Here is a 20,259-nt window from a genome sequence, read left to right as displayed (position 1 = left end):
GTGAGAGCTCAAATGCTCTTCTTCATAATAAAAGATAAAGTTTCTGTAGGATTTTGCTTTTTAATTTGTAGGCAGGAATGCCCCCTGTCCTGGATGCATAGGTTAACATTGCTGGTTGGAAAAAGATTGTCTCAGGCATCCTTGGAAGGAGTAGTCTGTGCTGCCTCTTCAATAATTGTTAGTCTTGATGCTAGAGAAGTGTTAGAGGGATGCTTTTTTCTGTTTGCTTACCTTTGCTCTGCAGGATTTGTGTGTTTGGAGCTGAGCATTTGGTTTGTCTCTTTTTTTTCTAAAGAAGGCAATGTCTTATGTATGGTGTCAGGAAGGGAAGATAAAGGAACCCTTTCTCCGCATCAGGGACACAATATTTTTTCTCTGTTCATTTGCTCACCTTTATGAGAGGAACCTGAAGAGTTGCAAGAGCGCAGTCTCTTTTCTGCTTCTGTTCTTGATCTCTTGTTTTTACCTCCAAAAATTCTCTGAGATATCAACTAAGAATTCTTTTTTTTTGAAGATGGAATGCTGCTGTAATCTCAGGTGATTCCTTGTTTGACTGATGTTTTGGTTTGAAGCATTGCCATACTATTTTCTTCTGTTAAAAAAGGCCATGACCTACTTAATCAAAAGGCACTTAGAACCTTGTTTTCCTCTTCTGACTATTTTGATACTTTGTTTTTTGATACTTGGGTTATTACCAATGAAACTTTCGGTGCTGCTTTGTTTTATCAGCTGACACTGTACATGTTTCTGAACACCAGTGTGGAAAGGGCAGGTCATTAGGAAAGTTCTCTTTCACCAGCTCCTACTTGATATACAAAGAAGGCCAAACTCAGTGAAGTCAAAACTTTGCTGAGTACAAAAGCTTCTAGGCTGCAAGTCTCTTTATGAGGAGCTAGTGTATCACAGCTCTTGCTCAAGAGAATTTTACATATTTTTGTTAAAAAATGGCTAATACCTGCATACTTGGTCAATGTATTACTGACTTTATGCTTCAGTTGCATGAAAGACCAGCTCTTGCAGATGTTCAGAACATGCTCTTTGGTCATGTTCCTTTCTTGCTGGTGCACTGAGCACTGCTATTGCAGCTTTGTATGATGCTGTCTCAGGTGAGCTTTATTCAGTGTCTTTGGACGTGGGGGTCACATCTTCATGGAATGGGAATAAGCATTTACTTTTCAGAGGGTTTGCAATTGTTTCCAAGTAATCCTCATGCTTAGAACATGACAGTTAGTTTGACATTTTTTTCATTATGGTTCAACTGGCATCCAGCAGCTGGAGGATTCTCTGTCCTCTCATATCTTTCACTGCTTCAAACACAAAAGGCATTACATCCCTTTTCTCTACATAAAACAATTTTTAAAAATCATCAGTGTCAGAGGGACTGCTGTTCTAACACATAGAGACCTTTTGTGCTTTGTGCCTCTTGATTGGTGAGAAGTGTAGGCAATTCCTTAAGCTATACTAACATTCCATGTACAGATTTGTTATATGAATTAACCAAGCGCAGAAAACCCAAGAAAAGAATAATAGTCTGAGATTAGGGACATGTTGTAACATAAAGCCTCAGTTTTTATGTGGTGAAGAAATCAATCCCTATTTTTGATTGTATTGTGTTATGATTATTTTACTAGTGTGGCCCTGGGACCTTGCACAGTGGAAGAGGCAGAGCTCTACACACATGTGGTGGGGACAAATGCAGCATAAGCTGAGCCCAACCAAGAGTGTTTTCTTTGTTTTTCATAGTGTATTAGATTGATGGGTAAGTTATAGCTAGTCTCTGTGATGAAAAAAATGGGTTTTTTTCCTGTTTTTTTTCCTCCTTTTTTACCCAGAAGACTTACTGTTGATGATTCCCTAGTGGCATCTTCAGTGTTAGCCCTTTTGATACATTTTGATATTCTTAATAGTTAGTTGTTGTCAGTCTTTGTGTAAATGGGAAAGTCAAAAATAATTGTTTCAGAACTTTTTCAACGTTTTTCTTTTATAAAAAGAACTTAAGTTTTTAAGTTTGTAATATGAAACAAAAAAATGGTCCCTATTCTCCTGTTATGGTCTCCTAAAATTTGATTTGACTGTTGTTTTTCTGTCATATATGTGTTATATTGATACTGTACATTCATGTGCTTTTATAAAAGCTCAAAATCAGAGATTCCTAACAAATCTGGAATCTATGGCTGTACTTGGGGTAATATTTCATAGCATTTTTTCTTCCTGCAATGCAGTGATTGCCTCTTCAATAATTAGAGATTATCTTGTGATTATTTTTTTCTTGTTTGCTACAGATAAGGTGTGACACTTACTAGGTTTTTTCTCATGGATCAGATACCATAATCATTTGTCTGGGATCACTTCCATTCTGCCTTGTGTATTTCTGTTGTTTATTTCTATTTAATTTGTTTAATTTCATGTCATTTCGAATTTTACTAGAAAATTGAGCATGGCTCAGTATTTCCAAGCTTAACTGTGTTTGCTGTATGCAAAGTTTGTTTCTGAAAGTCTTGAAGCCTGTAGAGACAGAAGCTGCTACAAACCAGAGCAGCACGCTAATGAAGATGAACAAAACAAAAGGCTCCCTCTGCTTCCAGTGGGAAATTTATTGTATTTAAGCAGCCTGGACAGGGATCAAAATGTTTTATGGAACCTCTCTCTCTCCCCCTCCCTCCCTCTTAAAAAAAGGGAGTGAAACCAGAAAGGCAGTGTACTGAATGTAAAATATCATGTAGAGAGTGGCATTCAGATGGTTCTTTCACTCCACCTTTTATTCCCTCAGAATCTCAGATGAAAACACCCAAAACTCTGCTGATACCATCAACACATTCGGGTGTGATAAGGAACCTTCGGGCCTGTATCTCACCTATGTGTAACACACAACTTCTGGACATTTGCATCCTTACTTCAAACTTGTTTTGACATCTTCAGGCAAACAGCTTTTCCTTGTTTCGATGCCTGTCATAGAAAAATGAATTCTGAGTTCATGGAATACAGTCATTTTTGAGAAGCTCCTAAAAAGCTTATGTAGACAGAGCAGTTACTTGAAGTACTTTTTGCTGTTTTAAATGTCCTGAGCATTCTTGGAGTCTTGTCTGCTGTCTCTGCTATTTCAGAATTGAACTCTTGGTAGAAATGAAAATTTACTTTGTATTTTCTCATAATAATTAAACTGCTTTGAACTCTGCTTATCAGCCTAATCTGAATGATTCTTAAATCGTGCTCATGATCTTCCCAGTCTTCCCTGCCTTTTGTGTTTATGAGCTCACAGCTGAGGTCAGGGGTACACTTTCCAGGCTGGTTTGAACTAGTGTGCTGAAGCATCCCTGGTATGTTTGCAGACAGGAGATGTTTTCTCCTAGGTAATCTACAGGTTTCTGCTCTGCAGTTGCTTGGCTAAGAGCAGCATGTTATAATTGTTACACAAGTTGCATTTTCATCAAAGGGGTGGTTATATTCTCTGAGAATCCTTATGTTCTCCTTGTTGGTCTGTCTGGAACTCTCCCTTCTATTGGCTTTTAACTCAGCTATTAGTTTTTAACTTTAACTCAGCTATTAGTTTCTTGAGGCATTTATTGGATTGCTTGTAGTGCTTTCTTAACTTTCTGCACCTATCTCGATTTGACAATACAAGAAACCTCAGCAATTGCAAGCAAAGTTTAATCTTGTACTGCAGGAGAGAAATCTGATTACTTTTCCTAGAAGACCCCTTTTCAAAGACTCTCTCTTATTACATATATTTCTTCAGAAGTAACCAGGTCTGCTCGGGCATCATCTTAACCATTAAAAACCTTCCCAACAACATTAGATCAACAAAAAATTAGTCAAGCTTTAAATCTATGCTATCGTTTGAGGCAGACCTTCCAAGTATGATTCTCAGCCTAGAAATCACTAGACAGTATTTTTCTTCATGGTAAGGGAAGAAGGATGGAATTTGTTTTTTTTCTTTACCACATAGGTGTGTGTGGAGTCTTTAGTATCAGAGAAAATTGAGTTCCTGTCTGTCTCCATGGGACAGAGAAAAATATAATGGGAAAACTGAGTCTATGGCTGAATGAAGAAACTCACTAAATGTCCTCCTTTTCTTCAATTACTAGAGAAAATACAGATGTTGCTGACTCTTGTTCAGGCTTTGCCTGGCACTCCTTGCTGGAAACACTGAGGCTTTCTAGCACATTGCTGATGAAACCTAATCAAAGCATTCTCAGTGTGACTTCTTTGATCAGCTGTTACTGAGTATCTGCAAGACTGGAGGACAATGTACTATCTCAATTCATTTGATTCTACTTGATTTTTGAGAACTGCTTCATTAACTCAGGGTGTGGGGCAGGCAGAAATTCTTTGACTTCCTTAAAGGTATTTATTGGGATTCAGTTTCTCTTTGTTTTGGGTTAAATAGCTTATTGAACATTGTAAGCTTGAAACAGATGCAGGTGACCTTCCTAGGGGAACTGATTGTGATACATATCCTCAAACCAGGACTGACTGTCAAAATGCCTTTCTTATGAAAGATTTTTAGGTGGATTATCCTAAGAAAAGAATGTTCCAGAACAGAAGAATGAAATTCTTTCTGAAGCCTCTTGTAAATTCAGACTTTTTTGATCCCAATGTGAATTCCTCACTCCCATTCTGATTACCTGCAGCCTCTTTAAGTGTCACAGTGGTGATCCCAGAGGAAGAGATCACTTCCACTTGTAGTAGTGGGCTAAGAGCATGGGAAGGATTTACCATGCCTACATGTGAGAAAGATTTGCCAGCCCTGACTCAGAGCAGCTGCTATTGCCTGTTCTTGTTTGTGGTGCCAGCAAGGCAGAGAGCATCATCAAATCAACCTGATAAACTTGAGTTTTTCCAGATAGACCAAGAGCTAACTTCTTTGAAGTTAGATTGGTGGGGTGTTGATGAGAAGTAAACAGCATGACAAGGACAGTGAAAAATTGTCACTGTTTTTGTTGTTCATCAGCATTTGGTATGCAATGTGGAGCTTCACAAGATTGTGAAATCATGCTACGTGTCTTCCATTTTCTCTAGTTTATTACAAAGACTGGAAACTAGCTACTGCCTGCTGGAGCTGGTTATTGCACTGCCATTTGATGAGCCCAGATCTTCAGATACATTCTTTTTTTTAAGAGCTCTGCTGCTGCTAGATAATCCTCTCTCCAGGGTCCAAAAGGAGGAGTCAATAACAGACACATTCTGCTAGAAGTTGATGGTCCAGTGTGTGTTAGATTAGTGAAAAAATAGCCTTTGAGTTTCCCCAAGGATACTTTGAGTGGGTACATGGAAGTGTCTAAGCAAAATGTCAGGTGGTGATGTGGATGTGTTCAAGGAAGGTCTTGTGCCTTGCCAGCACTGAGTATTTGCTTAGAGAATCGACCTGTGTGAGAGGATGTGACAGTGGGACTACCCCTGTTCCTTTGCCAGGGTAGACATTCATTTTGTAAATTAATTAAATCTTTTCTTAATACTATGTCTCTCTTATAAAAGCTGTAAATTTTAGGGTAGAGCTGTCCACTCTCCTGTGTTAGTACTTTGATGTACCATATGCTCACTACTCTTTATGTTTGGTTTTATTTCATTTTATTTTTGGGTTTTTTTTTCCCTTGGACGTAAGAGTTCTGCAAGTCTCCCATTCTATTATAAGGTACTTGGAGAGCAGCATGATGTAGGATAGGAAAATTATCTGTGCATACCTGAAAATGTTCATTGTGAAATGGAAGTTATGGGCAATGTGGATTAATTTTCTTGATTTTCCCTTTTTTCCTTTTTTTTTTTTTCCAAATATCAAACTTCTTAACCTTACTTATGCTGTGTGCAGTGTTTTAATGAAAATCTCTGCATTTTTTTCACTTTCTGTTATGATGGAAAAAGTTAAAGCATTTGTTTCTGTTGTAAGTTCAAAGTAGTGGTGTCTGGTAGGGGAAGCCAAGATGCTGAGGTACTGGGGAGCCAGTACTGAAGTAAGAGCTCTATCTAGAGTGCTTCTGAGATTCATGTAATAGGACAAGAAGTCTGAGAGAATTCCTTGAAGTTGGGGCTTGGGAGTGCTGAAGATCCAAGGAATGTAAGACTTGTTTCCTCCAGGTTACTCAGTTTTTCCTGCCACTTGGTGGAGGAGTTCTGGGGTCTGTGTATTGAAGTAAGGTGTGTACCATGCTATGTATGGTAGCTCTGTATATGCCTTGAACTTCTTTTGTCTCTCACTGGACCAAAGAGGAGAAAGGCTTTCCAGTGCAGCAGTTTGGAAGTTCTGGCATCTTTTGCAAAGGACTCTTTCAAAAATGACTTGAAGTTTCTACTTTCTTTGCTAGTATGTCACTGAATTACTCGTAAAAGGAACATTTTGCTTGCCTAGGCTGATAAACACTGTAAAATTTACATTTTTTTTACTAATTTGTAACACAGTAATTTGGACATGTTTGATATTAAATAGTCTAAGTGGTGGGGATCTTTTTCTTTTATTTTGTAGGAAATAAGAGGTCAGATGACTCTCTTTGGGTTAGAGGCAAGAGTGTTGCTTGTGTATTTACACTGACATGCCATCATTGTGAAGACATCAGCAATCCATTTGTTTCATTACCTTACCTGTGAGCTGCTAGGTAGACTTGGTCACAGATAACACTAACACAAGTGACTGTGACTCTACGGCTTGTTTTGTTATTCAGGGGAGAAAATATGCTAAGGTCATGAATTAGTGTAAGTTTACCAGGAATTAAATTCATCCATAGGGTATTTATCAAATCTTGAGAAAATGTAAGTATCATAAATCATTTTTCAGCCTTTTCTTGCTTGTTAAATACTTCTGACAGATGATGTTGCCCTCTTACTGTGCTCAGGAATCGCTTTAGTAACTTTGATTTTAATTCCTGTACTGTATGTGTGTTTGTTTTTTTTCCCAGATGGGAAATACTTTGGTCTGAGGCACCTACAAAGGTGAATGGTCCTCAGGCTCGGCAGTTCACACCTTGTATCAAGCAGATAAACTTCCCCACAAACTTGATCCGACTGGAGGTGAACAGCTCCCTTCTGGACTATTACACTGAACTGGATGCAGTGGTACTACATGGTGTGAAAGAGAGGCCCGTGCTTTCACTTAAGACTTCCATGATTGATATGAATGATATAGATGAAGATGAGGATGAAGAAAAATTTGCCTGTGGAATGGATGCCCTTAATAAACAGTTCAGCATTGTTACCCTCAGGGAATGGCCAACTAATGGATATTTTGATAAACTGCCTTATGAGGTAAGGAAAGCATGTTTACCCTCAATCATTGTCTTGATCGTTAAGGGTGCAAAGGTGCTTTACAGAGTATTGGTCAGGATTGTTGTTTTTTCCCAGTTCCTTGCATTCCTTGTGAATCTCATGCATTTACTGTATAGGTATGCCTGAGTTCTGTAAGTCTGTCTGCTTCCATGGGTGGATGTTAAGTATTTTCATAGTTACTGCACTCTTACTTCTCAAGGATCTTCGCACTCACACAGTTTTTACACCAGATACTGTAGCCTTGAATTTCCAGCTCTTGAGCTTAAAAGCTTTTAGCAGTTTTCCAGTAGGTTTTTCGTCCTCATGCTTGACAAAGAAAATACACAGAAGAGATATGAAAAGATTCAGTCAACATCTGGAAGTGGAAAGAGTTTGCAATAGGCTAAAAGTTCGTTTTCCTATTTTCTCGCTTACAAAACTTACAGAGCTTTGTTCTTGAAAGTGCCATAATATTTTTATATTATTATTAAATGAGCTTTTCCCATCCAGCTAAGTTTTGAATTGTGGTGCAGGTAAAATATGTTATAGCTGGACTTCAGCACACTGTCTTCTTTTTATGCTTGCTACTTTTTATTCTGTCTTTAACACAGAAAACATTTGTGAAAAACTCCTTTTAGCTCCCCTGGCAGCACAATGGTTGCTCAGAGTGTGTAGATGAGTATTTTCTTTCCTCTAATTTCCAGTATAATGAAATTGTGGAGTATGATTGCTGAATACCATGTGCAGGCCAGGCAATTCTCAGGGGGGTACAGCTGTTTATGAAGGCTGGTACCCTGATTGGAGTAAGAATTGAGAGATGAAACAATTATCTTCACCTCTCCTGAAATAAACTGTTGGCACATCGTGGAAAGGAGCCTTTACTTGCTGGTCAGACTTGGGCAGAGGCAGCATTGTTCCTGCTGCAGTCTGGCAGAGGCAGCAAGTGTTCATTCATTCAGTGGTAGCTCAGCAAATGCTCAGAGTGCTTGTGCCTTGAACCAGACTCGCTTTTGAAAGGGAGGCTGAGGTGTGCTGCCGTGGATTGGAGGGTGCTTGCAGAAATGCCTCATCTAATCAAATAGTATTTCAGTCTTACGACATCTTTTGCCTCTAAGTACCCCAATTTAACAAATGAAGGCCGTGCTTGGGTGACCATCCACCCTAGTAGCCTGCAGAAGTTTTTTGTGCTTGTAAAGAGGAAGGAGAGAGTAAGAGAATGTAACAACTCTGTCTTCTTTTGAAACTTCTCTTGAAACCAAACCTCTTGAGTTTGATTTGAGGTTCTTTTTTTTGTTGATACAGTGGAATAATAAATAAGGAAACTATCATGAGTTAGCTCTTGTTTTCTCCCCAGAGTACACATGGTGTTTAATATATTTTGCTGTTGATGCTTGCGTGGCAGTACTGAATTAAAGAAAGTACTTTGCATAATTGTTTGAAAGTTTGAAAACATGTTGGTTTTAGTAATTCAAGGAAATTAACTGCAGATAAAACTTCATTTAAATGTAGGAATTTTTCTTGTTTGAGAAGGCTGGCTAAATTGATTTGTAATATACTAAAATATCAGAGAGATTGATCAATCTCTTTTCTTTCCCACATGATCATAGGATCATGAAGGTTGCAAAAGACCTCCAAGATCATTGAATCAAACCATAACTGATTGATTACACATATTAAAATTTTAATTTAGGAAGTATTTGTGTAGTCTTGTTGCACCTGTGAACTTCTGTCTCCGTATACTTTATTTTGTTTTTCTGCCCTTCTTTTTGTCTACCAGCTTGCTCTTTTATCCATTTTTTAGCATGTTTGGTTTCATGAATAAATTTATATGGTCTGTCGATACCAAGAACGTCTTTTTTCTTCTGCCTTGGTTTAAAGAAACTGAAAATATGGGTGGAATATTTGTCAGAAAACTATAAAAAACTATTTCTGTGCTGGTTTTGTGACAGCAAAAATCCCAGTCTCCTACTTTCTAGTCCAGCTGGAAGGGTTGGGCATTGGAGCAACAAAAATGTTGTACTTGGTGGTCTGACAATTTTTATCACCTTGGATATGGAAGCAGTACTCTGCATGCTCTATTTAAGACTGACAAATGTCAGCTTTTTAGGGGAAGTGTTCAAACTGTGGGTGAAGTAAGGCAATTGCTGACTCCTTCTGGTTTTGATTGAGGCATTGCATGAAAAATTGCACCTTTTCTGTAGGTCTGTATTGATTGTCAATGTGCAACTGCCCTAAGTTTTCATAAATGTGCCTGTTCCTTATCTGAACTGTTTGAAGCTTTTTCATACCATCCTCTGTAATTCACAAAATATAAAAGCTGAGTGGGTTTTGCTAAGTAGGCAGCAGTTCCTCCAGCCTTTTATTGTTTTTTTGCCTTTGTATTTCTGAAACTTCCATAGACTATCATTCATAGGATATGTTGTTCCTCAAAATGGCATTAGGAATGGTTTGCTGCAGTATAAACTCCAAAGGCATTTTAGGATTGCTCCTGTCTAAAAAAGAGAAAAATGCTCAGCTTCCTGGGGCACAGACTTCTGTAGAAGAAACTGTAAATTTTTAGATGACCTAGTGAGAGAATTTCCCTTCCCTAACCTTGGATGGTGTTAAGCAGCTGTTAATTAGCTGTGAGGTACTTGTACTGTCTGTGATCTCTTCTCCAGAACCATCCTAAAATTGAGGAAGGATTTTAGAGGAGAGACTTCATGCCCTGGTCTCCCTTCCCAGATCATTGACCATCTTGTGCTGCTTGTAAAGTGGAAGGAATAAGGACTTAGTCTGAGTTGGCTTTGCAGGAATACTTGAAGTCTGAAGGCCTGACCAAATTCAAAGCTTTTGGGAAAGCTAAGGAATGCCTGCATAGCATCCATGTTGTGCATTTCAGACTCACCAAGATGTGCTGGCTACTAAAAACTCTTCTTTTCTCCAGAGAGGAGAGTCAGAAGACTCTGCATGCTCCAGTCCAAAATATTTTTGGATAAAAATTTTGGTATACAAAGATATAAATTACATCTTTGTCATTCCTTGAAGCTGAGTTTCCCAAAAGCTGCCAACAAGCTTTATGAGCTGTTCATGTCTGCTGGTGTTCACATGCACTAATAAATGTGTGTGTGTTTGCTGGTGCAAGTCGCACTGTGTGGAACCTGGGATGTGTGTTTTCTTAAACTGTGCTGAGAAATGTCAAAAGCTCTAAAATACCATCTTCTTCATGTCTTCTCTTTTTGTCTCTTTGTGCACATATACTTTGTCATTTACCTGAGCATGTTTTAATATCAGTTCTAATTAAATGGATTCTAAGCTGTAGCAGCTCTAGCTGCAAGAATTAAAAAATTGCAGGTTGTTCATTTGTCTGTTTCTGAATGAGTGGTTTGCATAGGCCAGTGTATTTTTTTTTTTATTGGAAAACCATTTCATCTTCATGTGGAAAAACTGAAAAAGGAAATTTGTGGAAAGTATGAGCACTGTAGGTTTGACCAGCATCCAGACATTCTTTTCTGACAAAATCAAGTCGGGTGTTACTGTGCTCTAGCAAGGGAAAGTATTTTATAAGTACAAATGGTTGTTGCTTGCTGTTTTTCAATGAAAAAGCTTAAAAAGTCAGAGAAACTTCTGGTTCAGTAAGCAAAGTTTTGCCGTTTGTACTGGGTAGTGGAAATTCTGTGTGGGCTTATAGGCAAACTTTGTAGAAGGTAAGAAGCTAATTTTTTTAAAGATATTTTTTATTTGGTAGTTAAAAAAAACCACCTGTTTTAAAGCTAGCATGTGCCTTTTTTTCCCCTGGAAATGGGAGAGGAGGTACTCTTGTATTCTTAGTCCATCATAGCCTAAAAAGGCAATCAGTGTTATATAAATTATATTCTGTTTTCTTTCTGTTCTTTTTCCAATAAACTTTGTTTTTACTGATTGATTTATAAGAAAGTGTGAAATAATAATGATTGTCATAATTTTTCACAGTAAAAACCGTGAAAAAAAATCACAGTAAAAATTGTTTGTGAGAAACTACATTATGATATTAGTTTTCAAAGCAGATACTCATTTCTGTAGGATTCTTGGAATCACCACGAACACAGCGTAGCACAGTACAGCACATCATGTCACAAACTCATTATGATACCAAATTGTACTTTATGCTAGGGTACACAGACGCAAAAAGTGTGTTCCTGACAAAAACCAGACTCCAGGCTAATGGTGATTAATGGTTATTAGCCTGTACGTTTTGAACCTGTTATTTTTGTTTAATCAAAAGCCAGGAAAAAACACTCTGTAACATAATAACCTAGGAGTGACATTTCATGGTGTGTTTTCATTCCATATATTATGAAGCAGCACAAATTCAGTAAAAAATAAAGATAGATTTTTTTGATTGAAATGGGGGCAATTTCATCTCAGGTGTGGAAAGACATCCTGTGTGTTACAAAATACTCATTGAAGTAATCAGTTAGTGTAAATGGACATTGTTCAGTCATTTATAGTTACATTTACCATCCTCTGTATTGCTCAGAAGTTACAAAACAGCTTTTTTCTCACTGAATGAAGTTTGTATTACTTTGCTTTTATCAGATACTATGTCACATTAATTGTAGACATAAATTCTGCTAATTGTGCAGCCTCTGCTGACCTTTCAGCTCTAGAAACTAGGGGAGAAAAATCTGAGGGAAAAGGCATTAATAAAACAGATATTTAGCTGACTTACATAGTGTGGATTAGCTGAAAGCTTGCAAAAATCAAGATATTAATTTGGGATTATATCTTTGTTAGATCCTAGTTATTTTGGATATTTTAGGTTTCAAAATGTCAACAGGTTCCTAAATGTCAGTTGGGTGCAAACTTTGCTGATTTTAATGTAACTGCAGTTATTATATGTGCATAAATATATTTTTACATATGCTGATGCATTGAAATATCTGTGCCGGTCCTCTGCATCAATCTGAGTTCCAGAGACCTGCAGAGACAAAAGTCTGGGCTGTTTTTAGGGAAAGGGACATGCAAGGAAAAGAGAAGATGAAAGACTTGAAACCAAGTATGAAAGAAACTGGAGTATATCAAACACTGTATTTTTGCATTGGAGTTAAGCTAAAATGTTTTAAGATACATAGATCTTTTGGAAATCTAAATACTAAATCTGGAGCTGAGTAGGAAGTAACATTTTCCATTTTGCAGGAAGTTGAATTGTTTTGTTGTTCCAAAAATGAAGGGGGGAGGAGGGGAGGTGGAGAGCAGCTGCATAATAAAGTGATGCATTGGAAGTACAATCTGTTTGGATCTCACAAAAAGCTCCATTTTCGTTTTACGTCACAGATTTTATTCTGATTTTTGGCAGATTTGTCTTATGAATCCTTCTAAGACATTAAAATGAAACGTTGGTATTTTGAAGGGACAGGATTCTCTTCCTTTAGAGTTGATTTGTGAGTTGTAGTTTTTTCATTTACTCTGATTCATTTTGGTGAGTTACTCTTTCCCACTCTGCTTGATAACAGTCAGTTTAAGTTATATAACTTGAGTGCAGGTACTTACATCTGCTAGAGACAGCTCTGGTAAAGTAAACATTAATTTTTAGATTTCACTTTTCAAGTGCATTTTCTCTCAGTTCCTAAGCTAAAGGGGATTTCTTTATTTTGTCGGGCGTTTTTATTTCCTAAAGAGAGTATTTGTGTCTGTGTTGATCATTCCTTGGAAAGGAAAACAGAGAGGAGGGATATTTCTTAGTTCCTGAGTGTGACAGAAGTTATTACAAAAACTGTTACAGTGATGCTAGTCAGAAAGGCTGGTGATTATTCTGAAGCTGAGATGATTCAACTGATGCAGTTAAAAAGGGGTTTTGCTGTTCAGATTTTACTCTGGTGTAGAACAAAAATGCTCTCAAAGTATTACAGCAAGGGAGAGATCGTAAAAGGAGATCTGATTATGTTGAATTTTTTACCTGGTTGCATAGTCCAGAGGAGAGGATATAAGATAGAAGACAAAACACTGATTTTTAAATCTGAAATTGGTTTAGGGTGTGGGGAAACTGGGACATGATATAGTTTTTTCCATGTACTTTGCAAATATCTCCCATCTTAAAAACCAAACACAGAGAAGGAGGATGCCAGTTCTGTGTTCTGCTCAATGAAAGAGCAGACTTAGTGAAAGGAAATATATAAACATAGTGTTTACGTATATATCACTGTTTAAATTAGCATAGGTAAAGAAATTTTTGATTTGAAAGCTTCCTGTCACTTTCATATGCTGATCTGCTTTTTCCTTTCTTGTTTAGCATGTTGTCAAATTGAGATGGCAGTGCAGTTCTATTTAATAGTTAATCGATTTATTTGAGAAGTTACTTTTAAGTAAAAGGTTTTACTTTCCTTGAAGTTAGAACACATTTTCTTACTCCTTTGCAGTTTTCCCTTAATGTTTTAAGCGCTATATGACCATCTGTGACTTTTTCTTCCCTGTTTTTTAATATAGCTCATCCAGTTGATTTTGAGTCACCTTACAGTACCAGACCTGTGTAGACTAGCACAAACTTGTAAGCTACTGTATCAACATTGCTGTGACCCTCTGCAGTACATTCATCTCAGTTTACAACCTTACTGGGCAAGGATTAATGACACATCCCTGGAGCACCTACAGTCTCGCTGCACACTCATCCAGTGGCTGAATTTATCTTGGACTGGAAACAGGGGAGCCATCTCTGTTTCTGGATTTAGCAGGTCAGTGTCAAATGTACAGAAATGTTTTGACAAGCTCTGTTTGCAGAGCTGCTGCACGGTAGCTTCACTAAGTATTTGAAACTTTATTAAAAGGCAAAAAATGTATTGGATTTACTGTAAAGGGTGTGAATGTTATGATGTAGAAAAAAGGAACAGCTGAAACAGTAGGAGATACTAAATATAGCAGCAGAAGTCCATAGCAGTCTGAAGAATCTGCATGTTCCAAGCTGCTTGTGACTGAAAGGCTTCTTCCAGGGGGAGCAGTGTTTTGCTTTCTTCTGGGCTTCTGAACCACTCTGCTAGAACTGAGCTATCAAAAATCCCTCTCGCAAGGAAAATGTTTGTGGCTGTTCTGTGTACAGATGAGTCATCAGGAGGACAGTAATAAACTGATTGCATGCTCACATGGTATGAGCCAAGTAATCACTGGAGTCCAATGTAAATGCAAATATTTTCATAAAAGTGATTTAAAACATTAGTTGGAAAACAGGGGGGTTGCATGTGTGTATTCCAATGAGCTGAAAATATGAGTGTGGTGTAGGTCATTAAAATAGCAAATTTGCAGGGATTCTTCTCTCTGTAACAGCCATGTTCTCTGCTTTCTTAAGATATCATTTCTTGCTTCTTTGCTCATTTGCATTAGTTAAACAGCTTCTATCAATGCATTTCATTTAAGCAAAAGTTCTTGCTTCAACTGAGGGATAATCAGCAATGGCAGGTGAAAGCAAAAATTGACTGATAAGAAACAAAAATGTTTAATATATCTGAAAACGTTGTCTTAACTCTCATTTGTTTTCTGAATAAAAAGGTTAACTCAAGTATGCAGACATTTTCTTTCCTTTCGTGCCTAAGTTCCTTACCTGAGGAAGTAAAATATTTTGAAGAAATATTTTGTAAAGATGACAAAATGGGAATGTTTCTTCTGTTTTTCCAGACCCTCCAGTATAATCCAAGAATCCTGTGCCTCTTTTGTGCTTATTGGTAGGGAAAGAAAATATACATCAGCTAGTTGAATTGGGTACAAAAATTTCTCCTAAATTTGGATTTTGTGTTAGATACTTTATGCAGAGGATAAATGTGCAAGCTTTAATTGAGAATTCAACTCTGAAATCATGAAGTCCCTGCTTTCTGATGCTTAGCTATTAAGTCTGGCTTTTGAAAACTTTACATATGTGAATCTTTGTGGCAACTTTTTTCATTTCCATGATTTATTGTTTTTTTAGTATACAGTACTGTGAAAAGTCTTTGTAGTATTGTAAGAAATTATTGCCAGATTCAGAGACTTATAAACTTTACCAGTCAGAAACTGGCATTTCTGACTTCTACTTGGTTGAAAATTACTATTACTAATTTTTCTTCTTCAGTGCTGAATTACTAGTAACATGTATATGCATACAGTGTTTTTAGATAATAAATATTCTTTATTTGTATGTTAATAATCTGTAAGTAAATTAAATCTGTAAGTTTCTATTTCTTATAAGGAATTATATTTATTTGTAACAAATGGGAATAAAAATTTGACATTGTTGCAATTCTGAAATTAGCTTTTGGAAAAAGTGTTTCTTGGAAGAGATGGATGCAGTCTGGGAATGGGAGGTGCAATTCAATCATAAATTTTAGAAGCACAATTATAAGTTAAATAATTTGCATGTCTAAACTGTGCTTATCATTTTCCTTGTGGAACAAAATTTCTCCACTGTAACTCGGTCTGGTTTTAAACTTTTTTCTGTTATAGAAATGAGTTTTCAACCTTTTCTTCTGTAAAAGCCTTTTCTAGTAAAATCCCCAGCCTAAGTTTTTCTTTTGATGGTCTTCATCAGCACGTTTGTCAAATTTGCTGGCCTCCAGGAGACGAAAATTTGCTGCTTATTTGCTATGAAAGTATCTACTAATAGAGGAGACTCATTAGAACAAGATTTGCTTTTAATCATTTTTCCTTTTGTCCAAAACCAGGATATGTATATTTTTGCATTTTTCTCAGCATTTGGAGTTACATTTGTCAGTGTTGAATTCAAAACTGGTAGAGTTGGTTTAATTCTTACAGTTGTACAGTTTAAGTTATGATTTCTAGAAGTCAGTGTATGTTTAAATGCTACTCTTGCTTAAATCTTATTTTGGAAAATATCTTTCAAAAATGTTTTTATCTGTTGTTTCTTACGACAGTCTTAAAAGTAGTAGCTTGTACAAATTTGTCATTTTAAAATGTTCATATATGCATGAAATGATTGAAAATACTAAGAAATGATTGAAAAGATGTATTTTCTTCAGAAATGTATTAGAGTAAAAAGAAGTTAAAAGCAATTTTAGGAAATATGACTGGAGCAAATACTGTATTATCATGAGAAGACAGAATGCTTCAGGCATATGAACATCCTGAGGCAAAGCTGAAGGTATTTTAACTTATTGATAACATCTACTCCTTAGGGCTAAAAATTACTATCATAAATTTTTCATTTCAGCATATAATATAAATTAACTAAACTTTATATTAGATTGAACTAAAAGTGTACAAAAAAGTGAAAGGAGTATCTGAGCAGTCCTAGGAGCTTGAAATGTAAAATGACAGGGAATAAGCAAAGATTTCACAGCAAGCATTGCATAAGCAGGTCTGCATTTCTCTTGGCTTTAGAGGTCTGGTGCATCTCTTCCTGCCAGGGGGAAATATCAGTGTGGGAGGGTAGGACCTATATAAGAAAAGTGAGGGGAGTTGATTGGAGGAGTAGTAAATATTGAGATGCTGAATAAATGCTCTGGGGTTTAAACAGCTCAAGGACAATGACAGTTTAAAAAGTGAGTTCTGCATGCAGATTTCCTTGGCTCACAGATAATGTCATTAACTTGTTTAAACTCTTTTGCTTTAAATATCTGAGGAATTAGGATTTTTATTTACATCTGACATTTTACACTGTGAAAATTAATTAATAGTATTTTATTTTCAGGTTAGTGATGCAGTGTTTGCATGACAAGCACATCCAGGAATATTTCTTTAACAGTTTTGTTGTTGTTGACAATTGAAGGCTTTCATTGCCTTTAGTAGAAGTGTGTTCTGACAATATTTAATTTGGTGAGGCTTTGATAGAAGTCAGACTAGTGGGAGGGTCAGAGAAATTACTGAAATATGCACCAAACAGTCACAGAAAATGGGAGTAATGTGTGACTTTACAGGAATTCTCAATTTAACAATCAGATATGTCACTTGCTTTAATTTCCCGAGGTTTTTAGTAAAACTTGGGTTGGCTGAGAGTAAGTTACAACATTTTTTTGCATGTTTTTGTTGGTATAGTTTATCTGTATTGAGAAAAGCACAAGGTTGGACACTTGATATTCTATTTACTTACATGCCATGTTTTAGGGTTTACTTACCAAAAAAGGAAGTATAATACATGCTAGAGTAGAAAATAACATTGTACCAATTAGAATAGCTAGAGGAAGGGAAAGTGACTTAATTTTAAAACCAAATTACCTTACGAAGTCTCACTCTTAAGCATGAATACTTGCATATGCCAAGAGAACCAAGATGTGTGTCCAAATCAATTTGTCTGGCATGTGCTCTCACCATCCTGTGCTGCTCCTATCCTTCATCTCCTGGTCTGTGTGCCCTGAGAAACTGCCTGCACAAGTGTTCAGGGATATCACTGACCTGCTAATCTGACTTCCACCAGCACACAACTCTGTTCCAGCCCTTGTGATGCCATTTGTTCTTTTGCCTTCTCCTGCACCTCTGTGTACCCAGTTGTTCTCCACTCACACCAACCTTAACACTTTGGTTACAGTTATCTGTGCTAAATGCTGCTGCTGTCATGTAACATGGCAGTCTTGAAAGGAAGAGCATCACTGTGAATTTAAAAATATATGAACAGATCTTTAAGAATGATATTAAAATAGAATTCTACAAACCATTTTGTTAAATGTAAAACTGTAATTGTAAGGCAGAAATAATGCTCTGTGAGCTTGTGGAAGTAATCATACAGATAGAACTATGTAAGAAAGAGGGGTTCTCAAGATCTTGGAAGTGAAATGAGGAAGAATAAAATCCAGATGGGTTTTGACATTTTGCTTGTCTGGTGACAGGCTCTGGAAACAGGAGACCTGAGTAGCTGGAGGGAGCATGTGGTTGGCTTGAAGTAGACAGAAATGACTGTTTTATGAAATACTGATTCTAGAAGGAAGACCTGGCAAATGGGGCAGTATTGTATCTGTCAAGTAACAGAGGTAACATCCCTAATATGGATGCTAATGTAAGGTAACATTACAAGGGAAAGAGCTAAAGGGAAAGAATTTTGTCCAACCCTGTGTTACTCACAAATAGATGTTGCTTCCCTTTTCCACCCTCTTTCTTGAATACCAAATTCAAATATATGCCAATGAGTATAAAATCAGTAGTGAAGATTTTAATTGAATAAAGATTTGGTAAAATCAGCATAATAGAAAACTGTTGCGTTAATTGCACTAAAGGAATGTAAAACTATGTAGCTAATTGCATTTAGGAAGGATGAGTAAATGAAAGAGAACAGGACTGTGATCCCTACTTCTTGTAGAATTTTCAGTTATTTTGAACTGGGGAATATAGAGTAAGTGAGGATCATTAAACTAAGAGTTAATTATAGGTTCTAGATCCACCAGAAAGCATTGGAGGAAATGTGATGTGTTCAGTACCTGCATAAGCACATGTCTAAAGGTATTTTGAGAATTTTGTTTGGGAGGTCTTTCATTCTGTCATGAAGAGTACTGTCTCTTGGATTTTAATTTTGGATCATGAGATATGTTTATGATGTACACATGAATTACATAACTGGAAATTGTTAGTGGGCTAAGTGACCCTGTGATCATTGTGATTGGTTTAAACCTGAGCAAATATCATCCTGCCTGCTAATAGATATATTTGATGTTTCAGGAAAGCCTCACTAGAGCTGACTTCCCAAAAGCTTGAGGGATTGAAAATAAGCAGCAGTTCTTGAGAGTAGGCAGAAGGTGATGGAAAGTGGGATTCCTTTTTTAATGAAAAAACAATCCCCTCCCCTCTGGGAAAAAAACCTCAAACAAACAACAAAAGAGGGCCCCTCTCCACCCTCCAAAAACCAGAAAGAAGTAAAACTGAACAACCACAAGGCCTGAAATGCTGCTGTCTAACATGAGGATAAACTTCAAGGGAAAGGCCCAGTGCACTGACTAGCAAACGAAATGTGAACATTATCCTAGGTTGTTCAGTCATATTTTATAGCAAACATGAAGGGATGAAGAGAAATCACTTCAGAAATGGTGTGTATAAAATATTGATAATAAAAACAAAACTAAAGGGATGGATGACTGCAGAACAGAGGAGACACTGAGAACAGGAACCAGTCAATCCTCAGTGATTAAAGGAGAGGTATGTGAAGAAATGTGAAGAAATTTTGATTTGGGTGGAAGGTGCTTTTTTGGGTGTTGTTTGTTTTCAGATTAGCTAAATCATTCCAGTTACTCAGAGGCTGTTAAGTCTCAGAAGTATGAAGACCATGCCACGTTTGTTTTGAAAGTATGAGAACCTTGCCATATGGCTCTGCGTGGAGATCCATGTGGAAAGACAGCAGCAAAAACCTCTAACCTGAGCAGTCTGTTTAATTCAAACAAGGATCAGGTGTCCCCACAGAACTGTGCACTTCTGCCCAGTGTTCTCTGCCCTGTGCTGCTTGTTGACTTCCTCAGATTCCTCCTTCTGTTCCTCTCTTTCCTACATGCATGCCCACTCATTCTTGTACCCTGCTGCTGCATGTACCTTATCCCCCTTTTGTTTCTGTTTCATGTCTCCTAAATAACCTTTTCCAACAAGGCAGCAAAGCCATGAAGGGCAGTGCTTGTTGCTGTCACTGTGTTTGGTCTCTGCCTGTGTGTTTCAAGTGTAATGAGTTTAAATAAAATGTTATGAGGATAATAATTTCTCCAGCTGGTGGGCCTGGAGTTCTTCTCCATGTCTGGGGGCATAACTGAGTGTTTCCCTGACCTGGTAATGTTAACTTTTAATAGTCCTAGAAGGAGAAAAGAATTGATCTCTACTAACATTTATAACAGCCAAGCCCTGTTAAATTATATGGCAGTTAAACTAACATCCATTATTGTAATGGAGTCATTCATAAAATATTTATTTGTTAACAAATTAAAAGCTAGAGGTATAATAAGTGGTGACTGACAAAGTTTTATGGAAAATACCATCATTCAAACAAACCTGATAATTTGTTGATGAGAGAAGCTGTGTGAATGTATTGTTAAAGCACTCATTAAATAGAGGAATTGGCTAATTGGTAATCAGCAATGTATCCATATATCTCAGCTCTGATTTCCAGGGGATTTCCATCCTGCA

The 20,259-nt window shown here is 37.1% G+C and overlaps 1 protein-coding gene across 2 annotated transcripts in view; it reads left to right on the top strand.

The window, feature by feature from the left end:
• Positions 1–20,259, top strand: part of FBXL4 (F-box and leucine rich repeat protein 4) — a 57,464-nt gene that overhangs the window by 9,012 nt on the left and 28,193 nt on the right. For both annotated transcript variants that reach the window (XM_005483984.4, XM_074538546.1), the window contains exons 4-5: positions 6,888–7,233; positions 13,678–13,922. In XM_005483984.4, the coding sequence (XP_005484041.1) occupies positions 6,888–7,233; positions 13,678–13,922 (591 nt within the window). The remainder of the gene's footprint in view (positions 1–6,887; positions 7,234–13,677; positions 13,923–20,259) is intronic.

The sequence above is a fragment of the Zonotrichia albicollis genome, chromosome 3, assembly GCF_047830755.1.
Source record: "Zonotrichia albicollis isolate bZonAlb1 chromosome 3, bZonAlb1.hap1, whole genome shotgun sequence".
In the NCBI taxonomy this organism is placed as follows: domain Eukaryota; kingdom Metazoa; phylum Chordata; class Aves; order Passeriformes; family Passerellidae; genus Zonotrichia; species Zonotrichia albicollis.
The sequence above is the reverse complement of the archived record's forward strand: the minus strand, read 5'-3'. Positions and strand labels throughout refer to the sequence as shown.